Genomic DNA, 21,397 nt, shown 5'->3' with positions numbered 1-21,397 from the left:
GTTTGGGGTTGAACAGTTGCTCAAGGGCACCTGGTACAAGAAATTTCATGGTTCATTCAAACTGAGCAATGTGAAAAAAAAAAACTAACTTAAGTGATTACACTGATTCCACTTTACACAATAATCTCGACTGATAAATAATGGATACAATTGGATGATACAACATGATAAATAAATAATTCCTTGTTTGTTGTTGAAGCCTGGGGGGAACTCAACAGGGACACATCTAAATGATTCATCATCAGCACGATAAAGCGTCTCTTTGATCCATGTTTGTGGTTCAAGATTGGTTGGAGGCCAATTTGTTCTAACTTTCAGTATAATATCTCATTTAGCCAACAGAGAAAAGTCAACAGAGGAACTGTGGAAACAGCGTAGGAGTTACACTGTAAGTTCAGTGTGTGAAACCCCCCAAATTGACAACATTTGCATAATAATATATATTTAATAAGGCATAGGGTGTTTTAGTTGCCTTTGCAGGCATACAACAAAATGATGTTTGGGGATTCTTAGAGATGAATGTATCTTTGTATAAATTATAAATAACTGTGATTTATGTGTGGCAGGTAAACTGTGGCTACCCAGAAACTTACTACAGAATCTGCGCTGTAGTATATTTGAGTTGTAATTTGTATCTAATAACATGTTTTTGTGCATTACGTTTATATTTCTATATAATATATCATTAGAAATATTTGTGGTTCAAACTATTACAAATTTCCATACTTAACAGCAGTGTGTGTGTATGTGTGCGTACAAAGTTGTCAATTTGTGATTTTGGCCTAAATTTGTCTCAGTATCTTTAAAAAAAAAAAAGAAAATCTGACAAATGTGTGGATATTCTGCAATAAGGGGTTAAATAAAATTTAAACAAGTTTTAAACTATTTAAAAAAGTTTAAACCTGAAATGCTAATTTTGAAAAAAGTGATATAATATTGTGACTTTCAAAATGAAATAGTTTCTTCTTCTTCTTCTTCTTCTTCTTCTTCTTCTTCTTCTTCTTCTTCTTCTTCTTCTTCTTCTCCTTCTTCATTGTTGGGGAAAGAAAACGTAATGACAAAGAAAGAAAAAAACTCTCATGATGGGGTTGTTTCTAGCCATAGAAACACATCCATAAATACACTTTAAAAGAGTGAATTTGATTTCCAGAGAGAGCGGCTACATCAGTCTTGCTCCACTGTATCAATGGGCCACAGCTTCAGGGGGAGGGGCCCTGTCTGACTCCCATTAAAGACAGTAGCTATAAAGCAGCTAAAGACAAGGCTGCAGTCAGCACATTGAGACACACGGGCAAGGACACAACAGAAATCTGTGTTTGTGTTGTGCGTCTGTGTATGTGAGAGCCCCTGGCTGCGTGGATAAATAAATAAAAGAAGAAGCCCAGAGAAAGGCTCGTGTGTAACAGTGTGAACGAGAGGCTGAGCCCAGCGCTGAGGAGACAGTAGCTCGAGGAAGGAGGAGGAGGGTAAGAAAGAGTCAAAGAGAGACAGACAAGAAAGGGGACGACAGGAAGAGAGACATCAGAGTGTGGAACAGGTTCTCTCTGCAGTCTTTGCACTCAGCCTCAGCAGAAATGCCTAACTTTGCCGGCACCTGGAAGATGAAGAAGAGTGACAATTTTGATGAACTTCTCAAAGCCCTGGGTAAGTCCTCTCCTATCCCTTTTCTCCTCGCTCACTCCTTCACAGCCAGCACTACATCCTGCATGAGGTTGACTATCCATCATGTCCATTTAGAAAAAGGCTGCTTTTGTTCTTTTGGGAATAGCATGCCTGACTTCCAACAACATCTTATTGTTTGGAGAAGCTACAGGGAGACGCTACTGAAGGGAAAGCCCTCGGCTTTACAGGAGATATGAAACACTGGATGCTGAATTCCAGTCTAAACAGACGTGGTATTGTGAGATGGGGGGGGGGGGGGGGGCATCATTATTCATGTTAAGCATTTAAGTGGGGCATGCATTAGCAATGCCAGGGAAAGTCTCTGGAGCCCAGTGTTGTTCTCGTGTCCCTTTTTTTTTTTCATTCTTTTTCAGCCTTATCCTGGTCTTAACTGATGATTGTGATGATTTCAGTTTGGATCAGTTTAACTGGGTCATTCAATTGTGTTGCAGTGTTTCGTCACGCCGGCACTGCTGAAACAGAGAAGGCATGGCGTCTTTAGAATAATGTTGAAATCTTTCGGGAGAAGTCCCAATGAGAGTACAGCAAGCAGCCTCCACAACTCTCCAGGAAATCTTGACACCAAACTGAACTCAGCTGAAGTGTTGTGCTATTTAATACTTTCAAGCTTTATAAAGCCAGTGAAAATCTGCAAAATTGGACTCACTCAGTTTAATTTACAAAATTACAATGCCCAGTTGTTTTAGCTGTTTATAAATTGCACAAAATCAAATGAATTATGAATCTGAGAGGTACAGCGAGGCTGTGAAAGTTAGATTTCAGAGGTGGGCCAAGATCTGTGGTTGTAAACCACATGAAAAACTAGACACGCACCATTGTTGCCATCAAAAAGGCCATCAAAAATACTCTTTAAATAAAATTTAATAAAATTCATTAACTGAAAGATCAGATTTTTTTATCACTTTTTTATCAATTTTGAATCATAAAAGTAATTTCAGAGTTTGGCACCTCATCCATTCATGGGCACATTAACTACATCTGCCGGGGCAAATCATTCATCCGCTCTTACATAAGGGCCTGACCAACTGAGAGCTGTGATGGGAAGCTCATGTGGATTCCAGTGCTGCAGAGCGAGCCACCACTTTCCATCAATGTCTTCATAATTATCCGTTGACTCTGAGGTTTCTTTACTATAGGAGGGAATTGTTACATCCAGGGTTCAGATATGAACGTGCTGAGTGAACTCAGCAGTGTGAAATGAAAAGACACCTAGTCTGCAACATGAGAGCAACCAAATGCATCTGCATTAGATCAAAGAATGTTAAAATATAAATTGTAAGACTTGTCACAGTTAATGGGGACCCTGTCAGGACCTGCGCAAACCTGGTGTTTGGTGTTTGGTTATTGGTAGCTTTTCTTTAAGATGATGAGTATGAAGTATATTCACACAATTGGTTTCTTTTAAGTGCTGAAAAATCTAACGTTAATCCATTTTTAGTGTAATAAAAATACATGGCCCGACCCCTTAGATCATGGGTGGGGTCAGCTCTAAGATATCGAAGCAATATACTACACAATATCAAAGTTGGTTTGGGGTTACAAGGATCTTTTTTCTTTTCAAGATAAATGAAAGCTTTGAAATATTAATAGGAATATTTGATTTTTTTTTTTTTTCAAAATCATAGATTTTTTTATACATTAAACTAGAATAGGACAAGAAAATAATTTGGAAGGACATGAGCCAGATGGCCAACCAAAGTGTTGCAACAAGCCCATACTTACCACATTTACAGCCCCTAGACAAACAGAGGCACTGACATCCTCAATTTTTTTTCTTCCAGACTGGACCGAATAATCCTTAACAGCCTCCAGATTTCTCCCAGTTTTGAGAAATTGTTGAGATTTCTGTCAGAGCCACAGAACATTCATCATATTTTTTCTGTGAATCTAGATTTTTTTTAAGCCTGTGTCTGTCCACAATACAGAGATACACATAGCATTAAGGCCTGGGGACGCCTCAGTCTGGGTGGGGCTGAGGTTAGAGCAGAATAGAAAGACAAGGGAACATTTATCTCTCTTTTATGCCGATTGGTATCACACATAAGTTAGATTTTGTTCAAACAAAATATTAAAAATTTTAATGTCTCAGTTGCCCAGTAACAATTTTTCCTTTATGAGTTTGCTCATGACTAAAGTTGATTTTATGGCTAGTGAAAAAATCTGTGACTCTATGTCTGTGGCCAATAGCAAGCAAAACAATGGAAGCCTTTAATTATGGCAGAATAAAATGGACACAAAAACATTAAAAATGTTCAGTTCATCAATTAAAATAAACAGTTTTTTATATGTAATATAAAAAATATGTAAAATATCACAATACATAGCTGTAAATATCAAAATAACAACTGTTTTTGCTTCAATTTTTTTCAATTACAAAAATCAAAAGAGCGTTAGTCGAAAAAAGCCACAAGATGTAATTACTGAGTCAATGACCCCAATAATATAATACAGTCATTTTCTTCGCTGAGGCAGTGAAACATCACACTAATTGTACCTGCTGTCATGCCTTCTCAGGGGTGAACGCCATGCTGAGGAAGGTGGCTGTGGCAGCGGCCTCTAACCCTCACGTGGAAATCCGTCAGGACGGTGAGCAGTTCTATATCAAAACGTCCACCAGCGTGCGCACCACAGAGATCAACTTCCACATCGGCGAAGAGTTCAACGAAGAGACGGTGGACGGGCGAAAGTGCAAGGTAGATCTGGTAGAAGGTAGAATAAAAACAAGTTTCAGTCAGATCCAAAAGATGAAACTAATTCCTCTCAAGTGTACTTCACATTATCTGCTGACCGTTTTTGAACAGCTACAGTTTTATACTCTCTTATTTATTTATTTAGCTCCAGCAGCAAGTACTTTCCATTTTTCAGAACATTACATGTTACATCATCTCCTAGCAGAAAGAATCTCTCTATATATAAAATAGCACAGAAAGCACCAAAGACACATTCATTTTCTGAAAATGATGCACCATTATTGTGTTGGCATGGTGGTACAGTGATTGGAGGGAAGGTTATGCATCCCACTTGGTCTTCTCTATGTGGAATTTGCACATTCTAACTTTGGTGACTGTCAGTTGAGTGGCCTGCAGGGAAAATGACCTGTAAGTCTGAAGGCGGTGTATTATTCCATTGATATGATAGGTTGGGGCTTTGAAACATCCTGAAAGGATGAAATAAATATGCAACGAATTCAACACAATGCGAAAATTTCGAGTGCCACACAAGTGACACTCGTCAATTTCCCTACTTTTCCACAAAATATGCCACTGAATCTTTATCTATACATAAATGAATGGAAGCTAATTAATTGTGCTAATTACATTATTACGAAGTCAGAGACCGTGGACTCTGAGCTGCCCTCCAGTGTTCATATGTGCTCAGAGATGATTGCATAGTTTGAAATTCTTGACTCTATTTGACATAAATTAGTCCTTAGTTCTGGGTAAAGCCATTTATTACCATACAGTCATTGTTAGCACACATTAACAAGGTATTTGGCAGACATACTGAACTATACATGACGTGTTATATTATACATACATATACATATTATACAAATATGCACTGACATACTCTGAATCACTTTCTTTCCAAAATCCATGTATTTGTTCCACCTTATCAGGTTGCTGATGTTGAAGTGATGACCATCAATTTATTCTACATCTATGGACATATAATGTGATAATTCCTCTAAACGGTTCACATCATTGAGATTCTCTTGGCCTCTTTTGTGTCCTCAGAGGCCTGTGCTGAGACAAGATGTTTTGTTGCTGACTCACTTCAGGTAATGGGAATCTCCCTCATTAACTATCTCTGAGTTCTAGTTCAACTCAGATGTAATCTGTTTATCATCTTCCGCCCGGCAACCTGGGTCTGGTTGACTCACTTTAGTGTCAGTGAAGATACAGTGGCTGAACAAGGTCCAGACATAATCCAGTGATGTCCTGCAACACAAGTGGACAGATAAAACACACACACACATTATTACGAAGTCAGAGACCGTGGACTCTGAGCTGCCCTCCAGTGTTCATATGTGCTCAGAGATGATTGCATAGTTTGAAATTCTTGACTCTATTTGACATAAATTAGTCACTTTAGTGTCAGTTAAGATACAGTGGCTGAACAAGGTCCAGACATAATCTAGTGATGTCCTGCAACACAAGTGGACAGATAAAACACACACACACACACACAAAAAGAGAAAACAATTTATTAACTAACACAATGCAGCGTTAAATTACTGTTCTCTCATTACCACTATGTAAGTTAACTGTGGGGCTGTTTGAGAAAAGTATTTTAGATGTTAACATTGTATCCAAGAAACTAAACAGATATGAAGTTTCAGTCTTATCAAGGAGGCTGTAGCTTGTGTGATTGTCTGAATTAGATTTAATACAGAAAGCAGCCATTTTCCCTTAAAAGACAGAAATATTTTGTGGAAAAGATGCAATTTTGGAAAAAAGATTCCTTTTTGGTGAAAACTTTGCAGCTGGCAGGACTATAGTGTCTCGGTCTTGCTAATGGACAGTCCAACAGGGTAGATATGAGCCTGCAGTTTCTCAACCCGTCATCCTCTAGTGAAAAAAAGAAAGCAACTATGGACAAGTCTGGAATAAGTGAGCTCTGCATTGCTGCTAATAATGTGTGTTTTTGATATTATTGACACATCCATCTATCATCAGAGGACTAAAGCATTTCTAGGAAATTCTTATTTTACTGTGGAAGATAGGCTGATCTTTTGATAATTTGTAACAATTTATGACTCACGATCACATTAGGTGACTGTTGAGTTGGTGATACTGCTGTCAGCTGGACTGTTACAGTGCTTCAACTCACTTGTACTGGATCATAATTGTGCTGAGAGAAAAGTGTACAGTTTGCTCTGTTGAAGGATCATGAGGGAAGGTACTGCATCAGTCTCGGCTGCAGGACCACTGCCCAGTCAAAACAAATATTATGTTTTCAAAGGCTACAGCATTTCTGCTGCAATCTTACAACGTATTACTAAAATATTAGTATCCTGCAACATTCCTGGGCAGCAGAAAACTGTGACATTAGTGCTTTTGGAAAAGAGAAGAGAAATATTACACATGGAAAGGGAAAATGTGTAACAGAGTGCATATTAAGCCAATAATATTCATGTGTTTTCTGAGGCATGATGTCCAGCTGGATCCTGTATGGTTTTGATTAAGTGGCTGATCTGTGTGTTTTGTCTAAAATACATCTTTTAACACGTAAAACTGCAGATATACCTGATGCTTATAAAAGATGGCATTTTTGCGTCTACCTGTTGTTTTATAGTTTGAACTCTGCGTTGCAGTCAGGGGGAGCAGACATGACCTATTTCAGATCCCAGGAGACATTGTGGCTCCTTCTGTCTGTGCCCTGGGGCATGCTGGGTACTGGGCAGGGCTAGATGGCTCTCACTGTCATTTTCTTGTCACATGACGACTCATCCTTTTTGTCTGGATTTGAGCTTCAGCATCACAGCATTCGCCTACAGAAAAAAATGGGCTTGTTTAGTCTGGCCTTGTCCAACATATTGAATTTGAAATGGTAAAAATGCCTACATGGTCAAAGTGTGTACGTTTCAACGTGCTGTAAATAACTGTCTATTGCTTTGTCGATGAAGACTGAAAACAAAGGGTCAAAACTGGTACTGAAGATGACTGTAATAAAAGATACCAATCAATGTCACATTAGAACAACCTGTAAGCACAACACTGACAATTTAGAACTGTGTAAAGATTTTAGTACAGAAATCGTCCAGTATTCACTTTCTTTTAGCTCTGTTTTGGTCTCCACCAACCTCTGAGGGGTACATCCATCACTTTTTGCTCCACTTTGTTCATCAGATAGTCACCAATTTTGCCTCTTGGCTATTTGCTGTTGGACACAAAAAATTTATTGTTTCCTTCCACTGAGTTGAGTGACACCGAAATGCTGCAGGTGGAACTCAATCTGGTTCTCTGTAGATTTTGTCACCACAGACAAACCTTGTGAAAGTGTTCATAGTCCTTTGAGGAATTGTTTAAATATGAAATGCTGGTGTTAACTTTATGTTAACTGACAAACATTGTTCATCTGATAATTACAACACTGTCATGTCAAGGGTGAGAACCTGAAAATCTGATTTGTCATCTTTTCATATTCAATGTGACACAAGTCAACACAATGAAAAATTGCTCAGTAGTCTCAATTGTTTTTGACAGTTCTGTACTTTTTGTCTATTTCAGTCAAAGAAATTATTGATGTTGTGGTTCTTTGTGCTACTTATACTGCTTCGCATACAAGACTGGAGTTAAACCTACAGAAGGCAGCGCCCAGTGATGCTGGCACATGTGCCGCAGCAGGGGTGAGGGGGAGCCCTGTAGCGTGCTGACGGAGTCTCAGGTAGAGTGGCTGGTAGGAGAGGGCTAAATGGGTTTTGGCTGAGTCCAGCTGCCCCCGTGGTTAAAGGGATTACATGCTGATCCGTGCCTGGCGAAGAGCAGAGGGCCAATCAACAGCGCCACAAGGTTAAAGAGCTCTTGTTAATCTGTGAGAGCGCAGCAAGATTAGACAGCCTCTTCTCACATCCAGGAGGGGAGGTGATAAGGCTTCGTCTTGTCAGTCATACAGGGGACGACAGGGAAGCAGACAGCAGACAGCTTTAGTGCACAGTGGGAGTCATAATGAGACCATTTTGAACAGGATGAAACACAAAAATATGCACAAGAGTCTGAGCTCTCTGGTGCAGTTTAAGAGGAATTATACTGAAACATGACTTTCATCAAGAAATCTATGGCAATTCTGCAGTACTTTCACCTGAGTGCATACACTTCATTTTCTAGCCAACAAAGAAAATCACTTCTGGGCAGAGAGACTTTGACAAATGGGATCTGTTAACTCAACTGGTTGCCATAGAGATACACTTGAAGTATCAGTCACCTGCAATGGTGACTTGGGAAAGAAATTGGAAGCAGGCAGGCTGTGTGAACGAGAAAATATTGTGTACATCACAAACCTAAGAGTTGAATCGTAAACTGGCAAAGGGACAAGGACAACATTGTGTTTGTGTCCGGATGATGGAGGTTGGTCTCTTCTGTGGATCTTGAAAGGCTTTTGCAGGGAGAGGAAAACTGTAGAGCCAAATTTCTGTTATCTTGACAGAGTGTCAGCAGTGAGGCAGAGATCCACAGCCCTGTTTGTAGAAATGGAGTCTCATTTCATTCAAGGAAAGAGGTCCTTGTTTGCTCCTTGCACCAGGTTAATTTAACTGGTGTGATATAAAAGACACAGCAGCAACTGTGTTGTCATGCACAGTTTCAGTTCTGGTTGAATTGGAGCATTGCTGAAAATAACGTAGCAAGCTGCAGCAAACTGGCAACTTTGACACAGAATAACAAATTAACAAACGACACAAAAACTTATCATATTTCTCTGTTGACAAACATAATGACTGAAAATCCAGTTTAGTATTTGTGAAGACGACTGCATTCAGAGATAAATAATGTTGTTTTTTTTTCCCAGAGTAAACTCAGCACGATTTACTGGTATGTTTTTTTTATTTTGGTTTTTTTTGTCTGTTTCATCCATTGTACGTAGAACTACTTAGCTCTTTCCAATAAACTTAGGAATAACTGATTACATTGTTGAAAGTAAATGCATGACTTGCGTGTGTGCATGTAAATGTATCATACATTTGTTCTTGGCAATCTTTACAAATTAAAGGATTATGTCTTTGAAATGCTCACATGTTCTACATGTGAGCACTATGAAAGGCACCGGGACGTGGGGCTGAATGACTTTGTTGCTCCAGTTTCCACTGAAATTGTCTCAAGTTTTGATACACACAAGCCAGTGGATGAATTTCAGCAAATTAAAGCATGAAATATTTAAGGCCTTTAAACTTTGAGCCAGGAAATCAAAATATGGCTGGCTGGGTAGTGTTCAACAACCACTACCCACGTGAGGCCTATCACATATCAGTTACCCTTCATATTGAGAAAAAAGTAAATACACAGCAGAATAACCAAGTAAAAAGGAAGACAAAGTGTCAAACCACTTTCCCTTGATGGAAATTGGCACAACATCAAGGAAAAATGGAAAGGGGAATTTGACGACACTCGTGTCAAATACTGAATAGTTAGACAGTTAGTGAGAAAGAAGCTTTTGAATAAGAAGTAAATTAAAGCAAAAGAGTAAGGATGTAAATGTATTAAATTTTCACTTTTGACATTTGTTAGCTACTGAAGTTGCTTTGAATGGGTAAAGAATTCAGTCGGCTCTGGCTGACACGTCCTCAGGTGATTCAGGGACCCTGATAAAAAAAAAATCAAAAACAAATAACAAACACCCAACTTTTTCACCATAGCTCAAACTTCTAACAGAAACCAATTATTCAAGAAAAAGATCATTTTTTCAATTAACTTTTTTTTTCAGCTGTTGGGTGTTTATTTGAGGAAGTGCAGTTTACAACATTTCTGCACTGTCTTAGCTATAAAGATTTGTTGTTGGGCAAAGAAAATGAGCTGATCAGATAAAAAGCTACTGTGTTTCAGATTTTGTTACCTCAGGCTAAGACATAAACTACTGAGAAGGAGAGACGGGAGAGAAATGTGATCACATTGTAGGAATAGAGCGGTACAGAGGTGGAAATTACTGTCTTATTTCTGTGTGTTAGAGAAACATTGTGAAGCCCAACATAAAAACTTTAAATCGGGCAGGAAATTAAATATTGCTGGGGTCAGGGTTCGGGTTAGGGTGAGAGCCCAAACAAAAGCCATAGGTGGCAGATGAGATAGTCTTATAGGTGAAACGCAAGGGGGGGGGTTCAAATGCATGTTATCACAAGCTCACTTGTGTTATCTGGGAAGAGAAACACTATGTGTGAGAAAATTTGTGTGTGAGGTAACGAACAATAGAGAGAATGAGAGAAAATCAATCCAAGTCATAGGCTGACTGATGCTGACACTAAAATGGAGTCATAGCTAATTGCTCATTGTCTATAAAAATGCAAAAGCTTGCTAGAAAATACTTGTGGGAAAAAAACATCATAAAAACATACATGTGTATTCATTCATTCTTTCAGTTTCATTTTGTTGGATGTAGGTGTTGTGCTTGAGTTGAATGAAACAACGACAGCTCTGATCAGTCCCAGGCTTTGGACTGGGGTTATAAACTCAAAGTGATATGCTAAAAAGCAAAAAGTTGGATTTATCGAGAGGAAAAACATATTTCATCTGCGCTGGATAATCAGAATCACTACGTGAACAGCCCTTAAAATAACTGTGTAACATGTGTTTTCATAAGTTAGTGAGTCAGATAAAACTCACATCTGCAGGTGATGGCTAATTAACAAGCTTTAATCTATTAATCTTATGACAGTGGGAACACATCTGTCATCTCAATCCGAAGTAAAAAAGGAAAAAGCATTTTACCCAAACTGCTGGTGTGGCAGAGCAGCCTGGTTGACAGCAGATAGATGAAGTAATGAAACGTAAGCGAGTTTAATAGACTGTGAGCTCACCAAAATGACAAATCCTTTCTGCTAGGACAAATTAGTGGCACAGGGTCACCTTTGTCCTGATCCGTTATGAACCCTGTACTTTGATAGGCAATTTGAGTTTGGTTCAAACTCTGACTAATCCTGCTGAAGTCATTTGAACTATTGAAGTGAATTAGCAGACAGGACTGTGTGCTCAAAGGATTTGGTGTTGGTTTTCTTTCTTTTTCTTCTCAGTCAGGTCACTGATTTAATAGCATGTTTCTTTGTTCGCCCGTACAATATATGACTGTGGAGACACTCAGTTTTACTAAGTATGAGATTTATTACACATTCAATATTATACTTTTTATATATCTTAAGAGTTGAACATTGTGTGAACAGTATGCAGCTTTAACAGACTTTGTGCCACGTTTTATACCCTGGCAACAGGGATTTTTTTTTGTTTTTTCTCCATTCAGCTTCAGCAGCTTTATGCCTGATGCCTGGGGACAGGGTCCAGACCAGACTGTTCCACATTCTCTCACAGGTGTTTGATGGGGTTGACGTCAGGGCTCTGACAAGTTTTGTCCACATCTACTACTCCACAACTAGAAATTTTTTATTTTGTTAATTTAAGAGTTCCCATTAAAAGTAACTCAGTAACCCACCTGAATATAGCATTTTGAGGTTGAAATGTTTTCCATTTATTTTCACATTTCTAGGTAAGTGTCAGGTCGCAGAATCGGGTTTTCTGCTGTGTCTATTGCTGTATCTGTTTATTTAACTGTTGTTAATGAGGTCCCTTGAACCACAAAAATTTTACATAGTGAACTTTGCGATGTATAAATATTGAAAAACTCTCTGTAATGTAAAAATCTCTGTAAATGAAAAGAATAATAAAAATAGATTAAAAAGGCCAATTAACTTTCAGAGGTTGAAGTTTTATTGTAACCAAATGTTATATTTCATTAAAGCTACATTTTGTGTTTTAACTTCAGCATCAACTCCATGTATTGGCTACAGGTTTGTAGTCATGTCTGCCTGCCACCTGTTGATCAGTAGAAACAGGGCAACCCTGTATCTCGTCTCACCCATGTCCACATGCACGAGACAAACACTTAATGGGGGATGTGATTAACACACACACACACACACACACACACACACTGAGCTGGAAACCTTGCTCTGCAACCTCCGAAGTGTGTCACTGTGACAACACCGTCAGAGCTCATCTCTGAAGTTCCCTCATACACAAAAATCTGTAATTCTGCTGTAAAGTCCTGTAAAGATCCACCTTCGCACCATGTTCACCTGGACGCTTTGCTGTGCCTCCCCCTTCAGAGCCTCGCCACCTGGGAGTCAGAGAACAAGATCCGCTGCCAGCAGACTCTGGTTGATGGCCACGGCCCCAAAACCTACTGGACCCGAGAGCTGAACGGAGATGAGCTCACTCTGGTGAGCTCACAGCCATGACTCATTATCTCACCTCTTAATAAATTACTGAACAAAAGGAAAACACTTTCGTACCCAAGATTAACAACTCTCAAAAACTTCACTTTTGTGAGGTCTGTGTAAAGATAAAATTAGCTACACATTTTAAATACACGTAACATTTTACAGACATACATTAATATGATTAGAATTTTTTCATCATTGAAAATCATGCTGCAAAGTTTCTCAATAAAAAGCGAGAATGAACCAATCTACCAAACTACAAGCTACAATGCAGGTCTATGTCCAGATGCAACAATTTGACAAAGCGCTCTGCAAATGAGGAGGAAGTGTGATAAAGCAACTGATAACTGATCAAAAACCATTTTGTGGATGATTATTAAGGTTGATTATTAAAATTCCTAAAATTCCAAAAAAATACATAGACTAGGCTGTAGGTCCAGCTAGTTTTTCTGAAGCCAATTTGAAATTTAATTTTATAACTGAAATATAAAACTCGAAAATGAAATAGAAAAAGTCCTGCAAAAAGCCAAAAGGGAAGGTAATTCAGTGTCATGTGGGATCTGTATTAGCACCCGTCTGATGCTCAGAAATTGAATTCATCCAAACCCTGCATGTTCTTTCAGCTAATTTGTACTCGGCCTGCACTTGTGGAGGATCTGGAGTTATCAGGTCCATCAAAATGGCATCTTCAAGTAGCTAGTGTGCTATGTTAGAGAAATAGTTAATGAAATGAGGCAAGGAGTGAATGAAGTCACCCTGGAGATTCATCAGTAAAGGAAATGAGAGAGGCCGTTTCCCAAGGAGCCGAGCTTTCATCCACCCCACAGGGACATGTGAAAGGAGAACAAGAGAAGCTGCTACGTTGACACTGCAGTAAAACCCCCTGTATTTAGCCGTATTAATATGGGCCCCTTGAACGATGTGCAGGGGAACAGTCCAAGACCAACGGATCAGACCAAAGGTTCTCAAGGACTCCACAGTTTTCTTCTCTCAAGCTTTCAACGCTCCCATGGTCTGCTTTGTTGGTCCTCGAGTGCTAGTAAGACGAATGTAAACAGGCAAAAGCTTGAAACAACAGTGTAGAAGTTTTAGACGCTGAAAAAAAAATAAATCAGAGGATGTTTGCAGAGCTTTGTATCACAACCCAGACATGAGGAGCAGAGACATGATTTACTCCTCCCTTCAATGCTCAGGATGAGACAGACCGTATGAAATTGTTCCCAGCGTTTAGCTGAGATGACTCTCTGGTGACACTTTAGCCCTGCTGCCCTGGAGCAGCTGTGAAGCCTTCGTGCACTAATGGAAATTGATCCAGCTGACCTGCGATGGCAGTCGAGCCTACATGTGTCTCCCTGCTGTCACACCATCGCCCAACTCTCAGTCAGGCGGTTTGTGCTGCGGCTGGTGCAAACCCAATGCTGGATTTCATTAGAAGTCACACTAATGCATTATATTGTAATCTTTACACGTGCTGTAGATATATGGAATGAAATTGGCTCTGAGTATATCCAACCTGCCTTTATTACCATGACAGGAATAACAAACAAATGTGCTCATCATGCCATGTCCCACTTCAAGAGAATGAGGACAGTACTGACATTTTAGAGTGGCTTTCTCAGGCTCTCATGCTGCCGTTTCCTGCTGCTATGCTATTTTCATTACCACCACACAGTGAATCTTGGGATTGATTGGGCTGCAAAGGGTCCAGGGTTTCTGGAAATAGGAGACATATGTTGTTATGACAGTCAAGTCGAGCCAAATTTGACATGTTAAGTCTTCAGATGAAGTCTCTGGAAGACAATGGCCTGAATTGGAACAGCCAAGATAGCTGTTCACAGACTACGTCACTTTCATGGAATTAATGTGCATATCCTGAATTACAAGAACATAGACATACAACTCAATAAATAGAAATATGAAGGCCTGCGTTGAGAATGCAACTGACCAGTGTTGTAGCACTTGAGACCAGGACTTGAACTTGTACTCCATCTTGAATCCAGGTTTCTATGAACTGTGACTTGTCTTGGACTTGAGCACTGACTGTAATCCTGTGTGCAAAGTTGGGGCATTGTAAGTTGTGCATTTGTTGGCCTATTCTGACCCAAAGTAAAAAGAAAAACAAAACAAAACAAAAAACTGCGTAATAATACAGAACTCCTTCCTAAATGATGATAGCTGAGTTTGTATTTAATGTTGCCCTTTTTATATTTATATGTCAGTGTGGAGTCCGCCCTGGAACTCAACTCTGGAGACTGAAATCTGGATTAAAATATCAACCGCTTTCATAATTAATATAAAATTCACAAAGTTCAAAATGTTTTGACACAAAGATCTTCTTCAAAATCAACACTGAACAACACCAGACATTTTCAGCTATCTTTGGACCATTATGATAGAAGCAGAGAAAATATCTCGGGAGTAAAGCAGCAGCATCTGACAGTCTGATTCTGCTGGCACCCAAAATAGTCCTCACCTCACTGTCAAAATTAGACTATGGCTGCTCCTGCTGCTTTTGGTCCAGTCTCATAATATTTAGTCTCAAATACAACACAGGTGAGTCATTCAACTGCTATATCACATAATCACAGGTAAAAATGATATCTCATTAACTACTCTGCCATATGTTCAAACTCAACTATCAACCTAATCATTTAGGAAACTACAGCATTAAATCACCTGCTAATGAACAAGGCCTGCCTATTAAAATACAAAACCTGATACAGGTTAAACAAATACAGCTTCAATACAATTCTTGAAAATGTAAAGCTTCTTTCAGAGACAGGCGTGAGCTATCTTTGCACCTAGACAACTTGTCAATTTTGGGACGAGCAACTGGAAAAAGCACGACTACCACTGTCGGAATATCTACATCTGTTTTCCCAGAAAGCCCCCAGACATGGTGATTTTCTACCGCTGTATCAGCCTGGATTCAAATCAGAATATTGTGTCACGTCAAAAGATTGGACCTCAAGCCTGTGCATTTAAGTGATGCATAAATTAGTCATTAAGCAGTTTCTTTTGATTTCATCACCAACAGTTAGGTGACCTTGACAAAATTTGGCCTGTGATCTTGTGACACATACATCATTGTCTTTATACAGTTTGGAATTTAGTTGGATAGTTTTTCTCACTGTGAAGTCAAATCCAGATTTGAATTTATGGAAGTTAGACCATCATCATAACAAAACAATATGGTAACAGAAACACAATCAAAGATTGTGAAAGAGGTTGTTCTCAGGAAGGACTGAGGGCTCAGCATATTTGAAATACAGTTAGTGTGAAATAGTGCTTATGCCTGATGCAAATGGATGCGCGCACACAAACACTCGATAATTCATCTGGTGCTTTTGTATTTCTTGCAAGGCAGCTGGTACAAGTGAAATTAATTAATCATATATCCAGTTTGAATGACAGATCTGTGAATGCGGTCTTGGAAGCTGCATGGGAAGCAGCTTATTCAGCTGTCTGTCAGTGTGAATCTTCTATCAGGTGTCTAAAACAAAAAGGTATCTCTCTGTTTCCTCCAGATCTTTGGGGCAGATGACGTTGTGTGCACACGGATTTACATCCGGGAATGAAGCTTGACCTGCAATCGTCATTGGGACATGGCAGAGATCCTGTTGGACCGCAACTGAACCCAACAAGACCGTCATTCTAACATGCTAACACATTTGCAACGTATCCTGTTTAATTTGAAAGCATCAACCCTATGTAGTGTCAATAATCTGGTTACTTGTAGTGAGTATTATAGTGTTTGCAGTACAGTAGCTGGACATCCCAGTGTCCATACCTGCAACCCTGGTGTTAGCTGTTTACATAGGATGTAGTCATCAATTGCATCAATCAAGTATTCATGGCAGGAAACAATAAAAACTGGAACAAACAGTATGAGAGCGTCTTTCCTGATTATATGACTTTATATTAAAGCTATACTGTTTTTCATGTTGACAAACATGTTCACATTCAGTGATGGACTGACACACAATATAGCATGTCGCTACATGAAGTTCTGCAACACCCACCTGTGATGTTGGCTGTGGACTAACACACAGGTCCTGCCCTTCTGTCAACTTAATGTGTTCCTTAACTTTGGAAAAGGGCAAACTCCAAATGATCAAAAGTTCAGGAAAAGCTGCTAAATGGAAGCTGAGATGGTGTCGTTTTGTCAACATGTTCATCTTCCAGTCTTTCTGGGGTTTAGAGCATTATCAAGCCTCAGACTGCTCCCTGTCCTTTTAAAACCAGGGCCAACCAACCAACACACCTGGGTGGGTGAGGTGGCCTAACTAGGACCAAAAAGGTCTTGTTCTGGCGCTGCTACACTGGCTCAGGCCTTTACAGGTTTCATGTTGATAGTGATAGAATGGGCAGAAAGCAGCTTCAACAGAGATCCAGATCTAGTTAAAAACAACAATTTTGAAGACATACAGGTCCTATATACAATTTTTTTTTTATATTATCATAAAAAAAAAAAGAAGCTAGTTTTGGTTTGGTACACCGTTATAGACCCTGTTAAGACATACAAACATTTAGTGCAGGAATATTTAGGCTGATCTGCAAAAAGTCCCAATGAATAAAGATATCACACAAACGCTTTCTGAAAACCCCAAACATGTCCCTTAAAAGAGCCGTAGGTTCATAAGCCCACATCTCCTCTTGCTGCACACTGCTGCTCCCTGCTTGCTCTGCTTCTTCCCAGACACTCCCGAGAGACATGTCTTTGTGTCTGGTACATTTCTGAGGCAACAAGATTAAAGGCAGAGTGGGGCAGCAAGATAAGAGTCTGGAGCAAACCCAGTCAAAAGGACCCTGTGGCCGCGGCGTGACTGATGCCAAAGCTTAATGTTTACATGAATCAACCATCCCCATATGAGAGACATCATTCTTATGAAATGAATTTTAAATCCACAGAATCACCACGGACATTTGTCAGTCTTGGCATGATGTATCAGGGAATTCAAAGTGATGATGACAGCTGTCCTTGTGTGACTCGCGCTCAGATGGCCCTGGGATTTGGAGCCAATGTCACAGGAATGAACAAACACAGCAGCCTTGTGGTCAGTTCGTCTGTCTGACCTCTTTTGCTTCACTAGCCTTTCTAACCTGATTGCCCAGTGATCTATGATACCAACAAGGTGGTCGGTTAAGGAACTAAAACAACGTTAGCGAGAGAATGCAGTGGTAATACTGTTATAATACATGAACCATTGTTAGAAATGTGGGATCACACACTTTAGAGCAGCCCAGAAGACCAAATTAAGTTAGTGGAAAAAACAGAAACATATGTGAAATTAATTTTGAAGCCAGTTCCCCCATCTGTAATGAGTGTACATTATTTTTGAGCAATAACCCACTATTTCACGTTAATATGCTGCAATGGAAAGTCCAGATCCAACAGTGAAGACACAATTGATGGTTAACCCAAATAAATCCGTTTTGTTTCTTCTAGCCAATATTTTTGTCATCTTTGGAAAAATTAAATGGACAATGATAATAAATTCTAACATGTTTTGCTGTCATGAAATATTTCTGGACAACCTTCTTCATATCATTGTTTTGGAGGCAAGACCAACATTTTTACAACTTTACTGCTCAGTTTAAGGTCTGAAAAACATTCAGGTCTAAGGAGAGAAGTGGACTGTGCCAGTAATTAATCTTGTGCAGTATATAATGATCAAACTCAGGTGCTTTTGTATGATGAGTGAGGATTTGAGCCAGCTGAAATGACTTCAGCATGAAGTCAGAGTTGCTTCTTCACATCGTTGAAGTCGACTGAAGTGATTAATCTGGCCAAGATGCTGGGAATCGTTGGTCTGATAACGGCGATTGAAAGATTTACAGACAAACAGACATAAAGTTACTTAGAAGGAATTAGTGTGTGATGAAAACCTGCACTTTAAAACTACAGAGGGAAACATTTCTAGAAATGTCTCAAGATTCAGTCAATATTATTGGACATTTTTTGGATTTATGTTTTGTTGGATACTTTATATTATAAAATATTTGATTTTTGAGTTTATATGCTTTACCAACTACACATTGGCCTATTGGACCTTTTTTATTTGGTTGTTTGACTAATCTCTCCCTCCTCCTCTGATGAGCAGGAACTGTTTGGTTTTTTTTCTGTGAGAAAGGTCTTTTGCAGCCAGACGCATGAAGCAAAGCCAACCCATTCAGCCAGAGTGGAGTGCCAACGGTTTCTATTAGATGACTGAGTCCGTTCATTTTGTGTATGAAAACGGTAAAGTGACTGTGTGGCTTTTCTTACAATTACTGGTTTGAAACTCTTCTGTCTTTACAAATAATTTAGTGTTTCAGTGCTGCTCAGGAGCTAATTTACTGTTCGGGTGCTCGAGCCAGGCAACGCACTAGCACCATACAAATCTTTCTATTGGGAAACCCTTGGGGAACGTATTCATGACATTTCCCCGGAGCAGGTGCACAACAGATGAGCCTGTGGCCTGTGGCCAATACAGCCTCAGTCCAACTGAATGTGTAGCAGCCTCACCAATGATCAGAGGCCTTGGCATGGACTTTGGTCATGTCCAGGGGGTGGATATGGCCAGAAAATGGCACATCATCAAAAACAAAAAGCAAATCTGTCTCCGCCCTTCACGGTTGCCAGGGATTAAAAGGTTGTCCTTTCAACTCTATGCCTCACGAAGACCTGGTGAGAATTTCTATTTCTAAACACAGAGGCTGCTGGGACTGGTCTATGCCACCCCTGCTTTTTGACCTGGTATCCCCTGAAAGAATGAGTTTCCTCCTGATTGCACCACAATGCCCCGGGAAGCAAGGGCCAGGGCGCGCGCCTGCTGTGATGTTAATTTAATGACGAGCTGCTGTTCAGATGGCAAGTCCAAACAGCTGAATAAAGGGATTGTTGTGTTTTGTGCTCCATTTTGCGTAGAAGGGGCCCCTCCACTTTTCTTACTGCTCTGGTCTGGTCACCAAACAGTGGGGCCTCTGTGAGTACAGTCAAATATGATGCTGCTTCCTAAAAAGGAAAAATCATGCCCGATTTTCAGAGTGCAAAAGGCCACTGAAAAGGGCCCTCAGGTTTTTCTACACTTTACACTCATTAGTATATCCTTAGAGATGATTTCAACTGTGACTAAACCTAGGTGTATTGTATTGTATTGTTTTAGTTTCACCACTGTCCCTGTTTTTAGTGACAAAACTGAACTCAGCAAGTTAATTGCTGAAAATTGGTAATATGCCAACAGCATCTGAAGAGCATTTAGAAAGCCCATTATCATTGTCACAATTTACAGAGAGACTTCCTGATTTAGCTTTAACTGTTTGTATTTACCAGAGGTGTCCACATACACAGTGGTAACCATACATATGGTAATGGGAACAAGGAACAATGATGAAGCCAGCAGGGAAGTGACACAACTTGGCTTCAAGTCTATGACCTATGGTGTCTGGTTCCAAAAATGTGTCAATTCCCAGAAACTCTGATGTAAATATACGCAACCACAGAAAAAAACATAAATATAAAAATGTTACTGCACAAATAAAATCTGAAAATGTTTACCTTCTGGTCCAAAAAATGTTTTGGTTTTATTTAATTTACTCCTTCATGAGATCTGTATGGAAGAGCCCTCTTCATCAAGCTCATCTGTTTAAATTTTATCATGGCCCCGCTCTGCCCATAGCTCCCCTGTTTCAATTTTTGGACCATCAGGAAGCTTGGTGAAGTTTGGCACTGGCCAGGTAGGTGACCCTGCCCACTCTAAGAAATTCATGGCTGATGTTATTTATGACTGTAACTAATGGCTTAATGACTAATACTATCAATGGGATTTTTCAAAAAAGCATTTTGGAAAGTGTAAGCAATTTTAAAGTTTGTCCTTACTGATGGCTTTTAACTAATCCATCAAAATATTCTTGTATGATTTAAGGCCTGCCCCACAACAAGAAGGTCACGGGTTCTCGTCCTGGGGCCTTTCTGTGCGAAGCTAGCATGTTCTCCCTGTGCCTGTGTGGGTTTCCTCCCACTGTCCAAAGACATCATGTTTGGGTTATCTAGTGACTATATATTGTCCATAGGTCTGAGTGTGAATGTCAGTGGTTGTTAGTCTTTGTCTCTGTTAGTGGGCCCTGAGATGGACTGGCAGATGGTGCTGACTAACCCTCTACACTGAAGTGTAACATGCTGCACATTCACTTAAATACATTGGAGATGAACATCAAGGGAGGATGGAAAAGGCTGTATGTGTGTGTTGGTGGGAGAGGAGGGGGGTTTGCTGTCACATTAAATTACCCAAAGTGCTTTGTGCCTTTGACGTCCCCTGTGAGTTCCATCTTGTGATATATTCAGTCATGGTTAACTTTCGATAAATGGTTTTCTCAGGAGGGAACGAACGCATACTGGGCCACAACTCACTGCTTACAGAGGAGGAGAAGAAGAGGAAGACAGGAAAACATACGAGGAGGAAGATCAGACATCTGAATACCATTCAGCCCAGTAACTATTAATGTCTTTAGCAATGTGCATAGTCCACAATTTTTATGGTTTGGGTCTGATTTCCTCGCTTCCTCCCTGTTATTCATTTTTTTCAGCAAGGAATGAACTGGCCTGCAGAATTTTCTTCAAATGGTTGATTTTCTAAGGTTTAAAAATTTGAAGTCAGTGACTCTTTTGACAATTCCTCTTCTGTGGTGCAGAAAATTTATCTCACAGCTTAGTCTTATTGCACTCTGATTCTCTATGGGATGCTTTAAGTCAGCAATTTTGGAGTATTATCTTTGTTCACCCACTTTGTCCATCCTGGAGTCCAATCTTCC

The 21,397-nt window shown here is 39.7% G+C and overlaps 1 protein-coding gene across 1 annotated transcript; it reads left to right on the top strand.

Moving 5' to 3' along the window:
* Positions 1-1,300: 1,300 nt before the first annotated feature.
* crabp1a (cellular retinoic acid binding protein 1a) lies at positions 1,301-16,435 on the top strand. Its single transcript, XM_029523318.1, has 4 exons — positions 1,301-1,644; positions 4,198-4,376; positions 12,491-12,604; positions 16,132-16,435. Exons 1-4 carry the CDS (start codon positions 1,575-1,577, stop codon positions 16,180-16,182), a joined length of 414 nt encoding a protein of 137 aa, XP_029379178.1. The 5' UTR covers positions 1,301-1,574; the 3' UTR covers positions 16,183-16,435.
* Positions 16,436-21,397: the final 4,962 nt, after the last annotated feature.

The sequence above is a fragment of the Echeneis naucrates genome, chromosome 16 (genome assembly GCF_900963305.1).
Source record: "Echeneis naucrates chromosome 16, fEcheNa1.1, whole genome shotgun sequence".
Lineage (NCBI taxonomy): Eukaryota > Metazoa > Chordata > Actinopteri > Carangiformes > Echeneidae > Echeneis > Echeneis naucrates.
This window is presented reverse-complemented; position numbering and strand designations above follow the sequence as displayed.

Coding starts and splice junctions, on each gene's coding strand:
- crabp1a (XM_029523318.1), top strand. CDS start 1,575: ATGCCTAACTTTGCCGGCACCTGGAAGATGAAGAAGAGTGACAATTTT. Junction 4,377..12,490: donor TGGACGGGCGAAAGTGCAAG/GTAGATCTGGTA, acceptor CTCCCCCTTCAG/AGCCTCGCCACCTGGGAGTC. Junction 12,605..16,131: donor ACGGAGATGAGCTCACTCTG/GTGAGCTCACAG, acceptor TGTTTCCTCCAG/ATCTTTGGGGCAGATGACGT.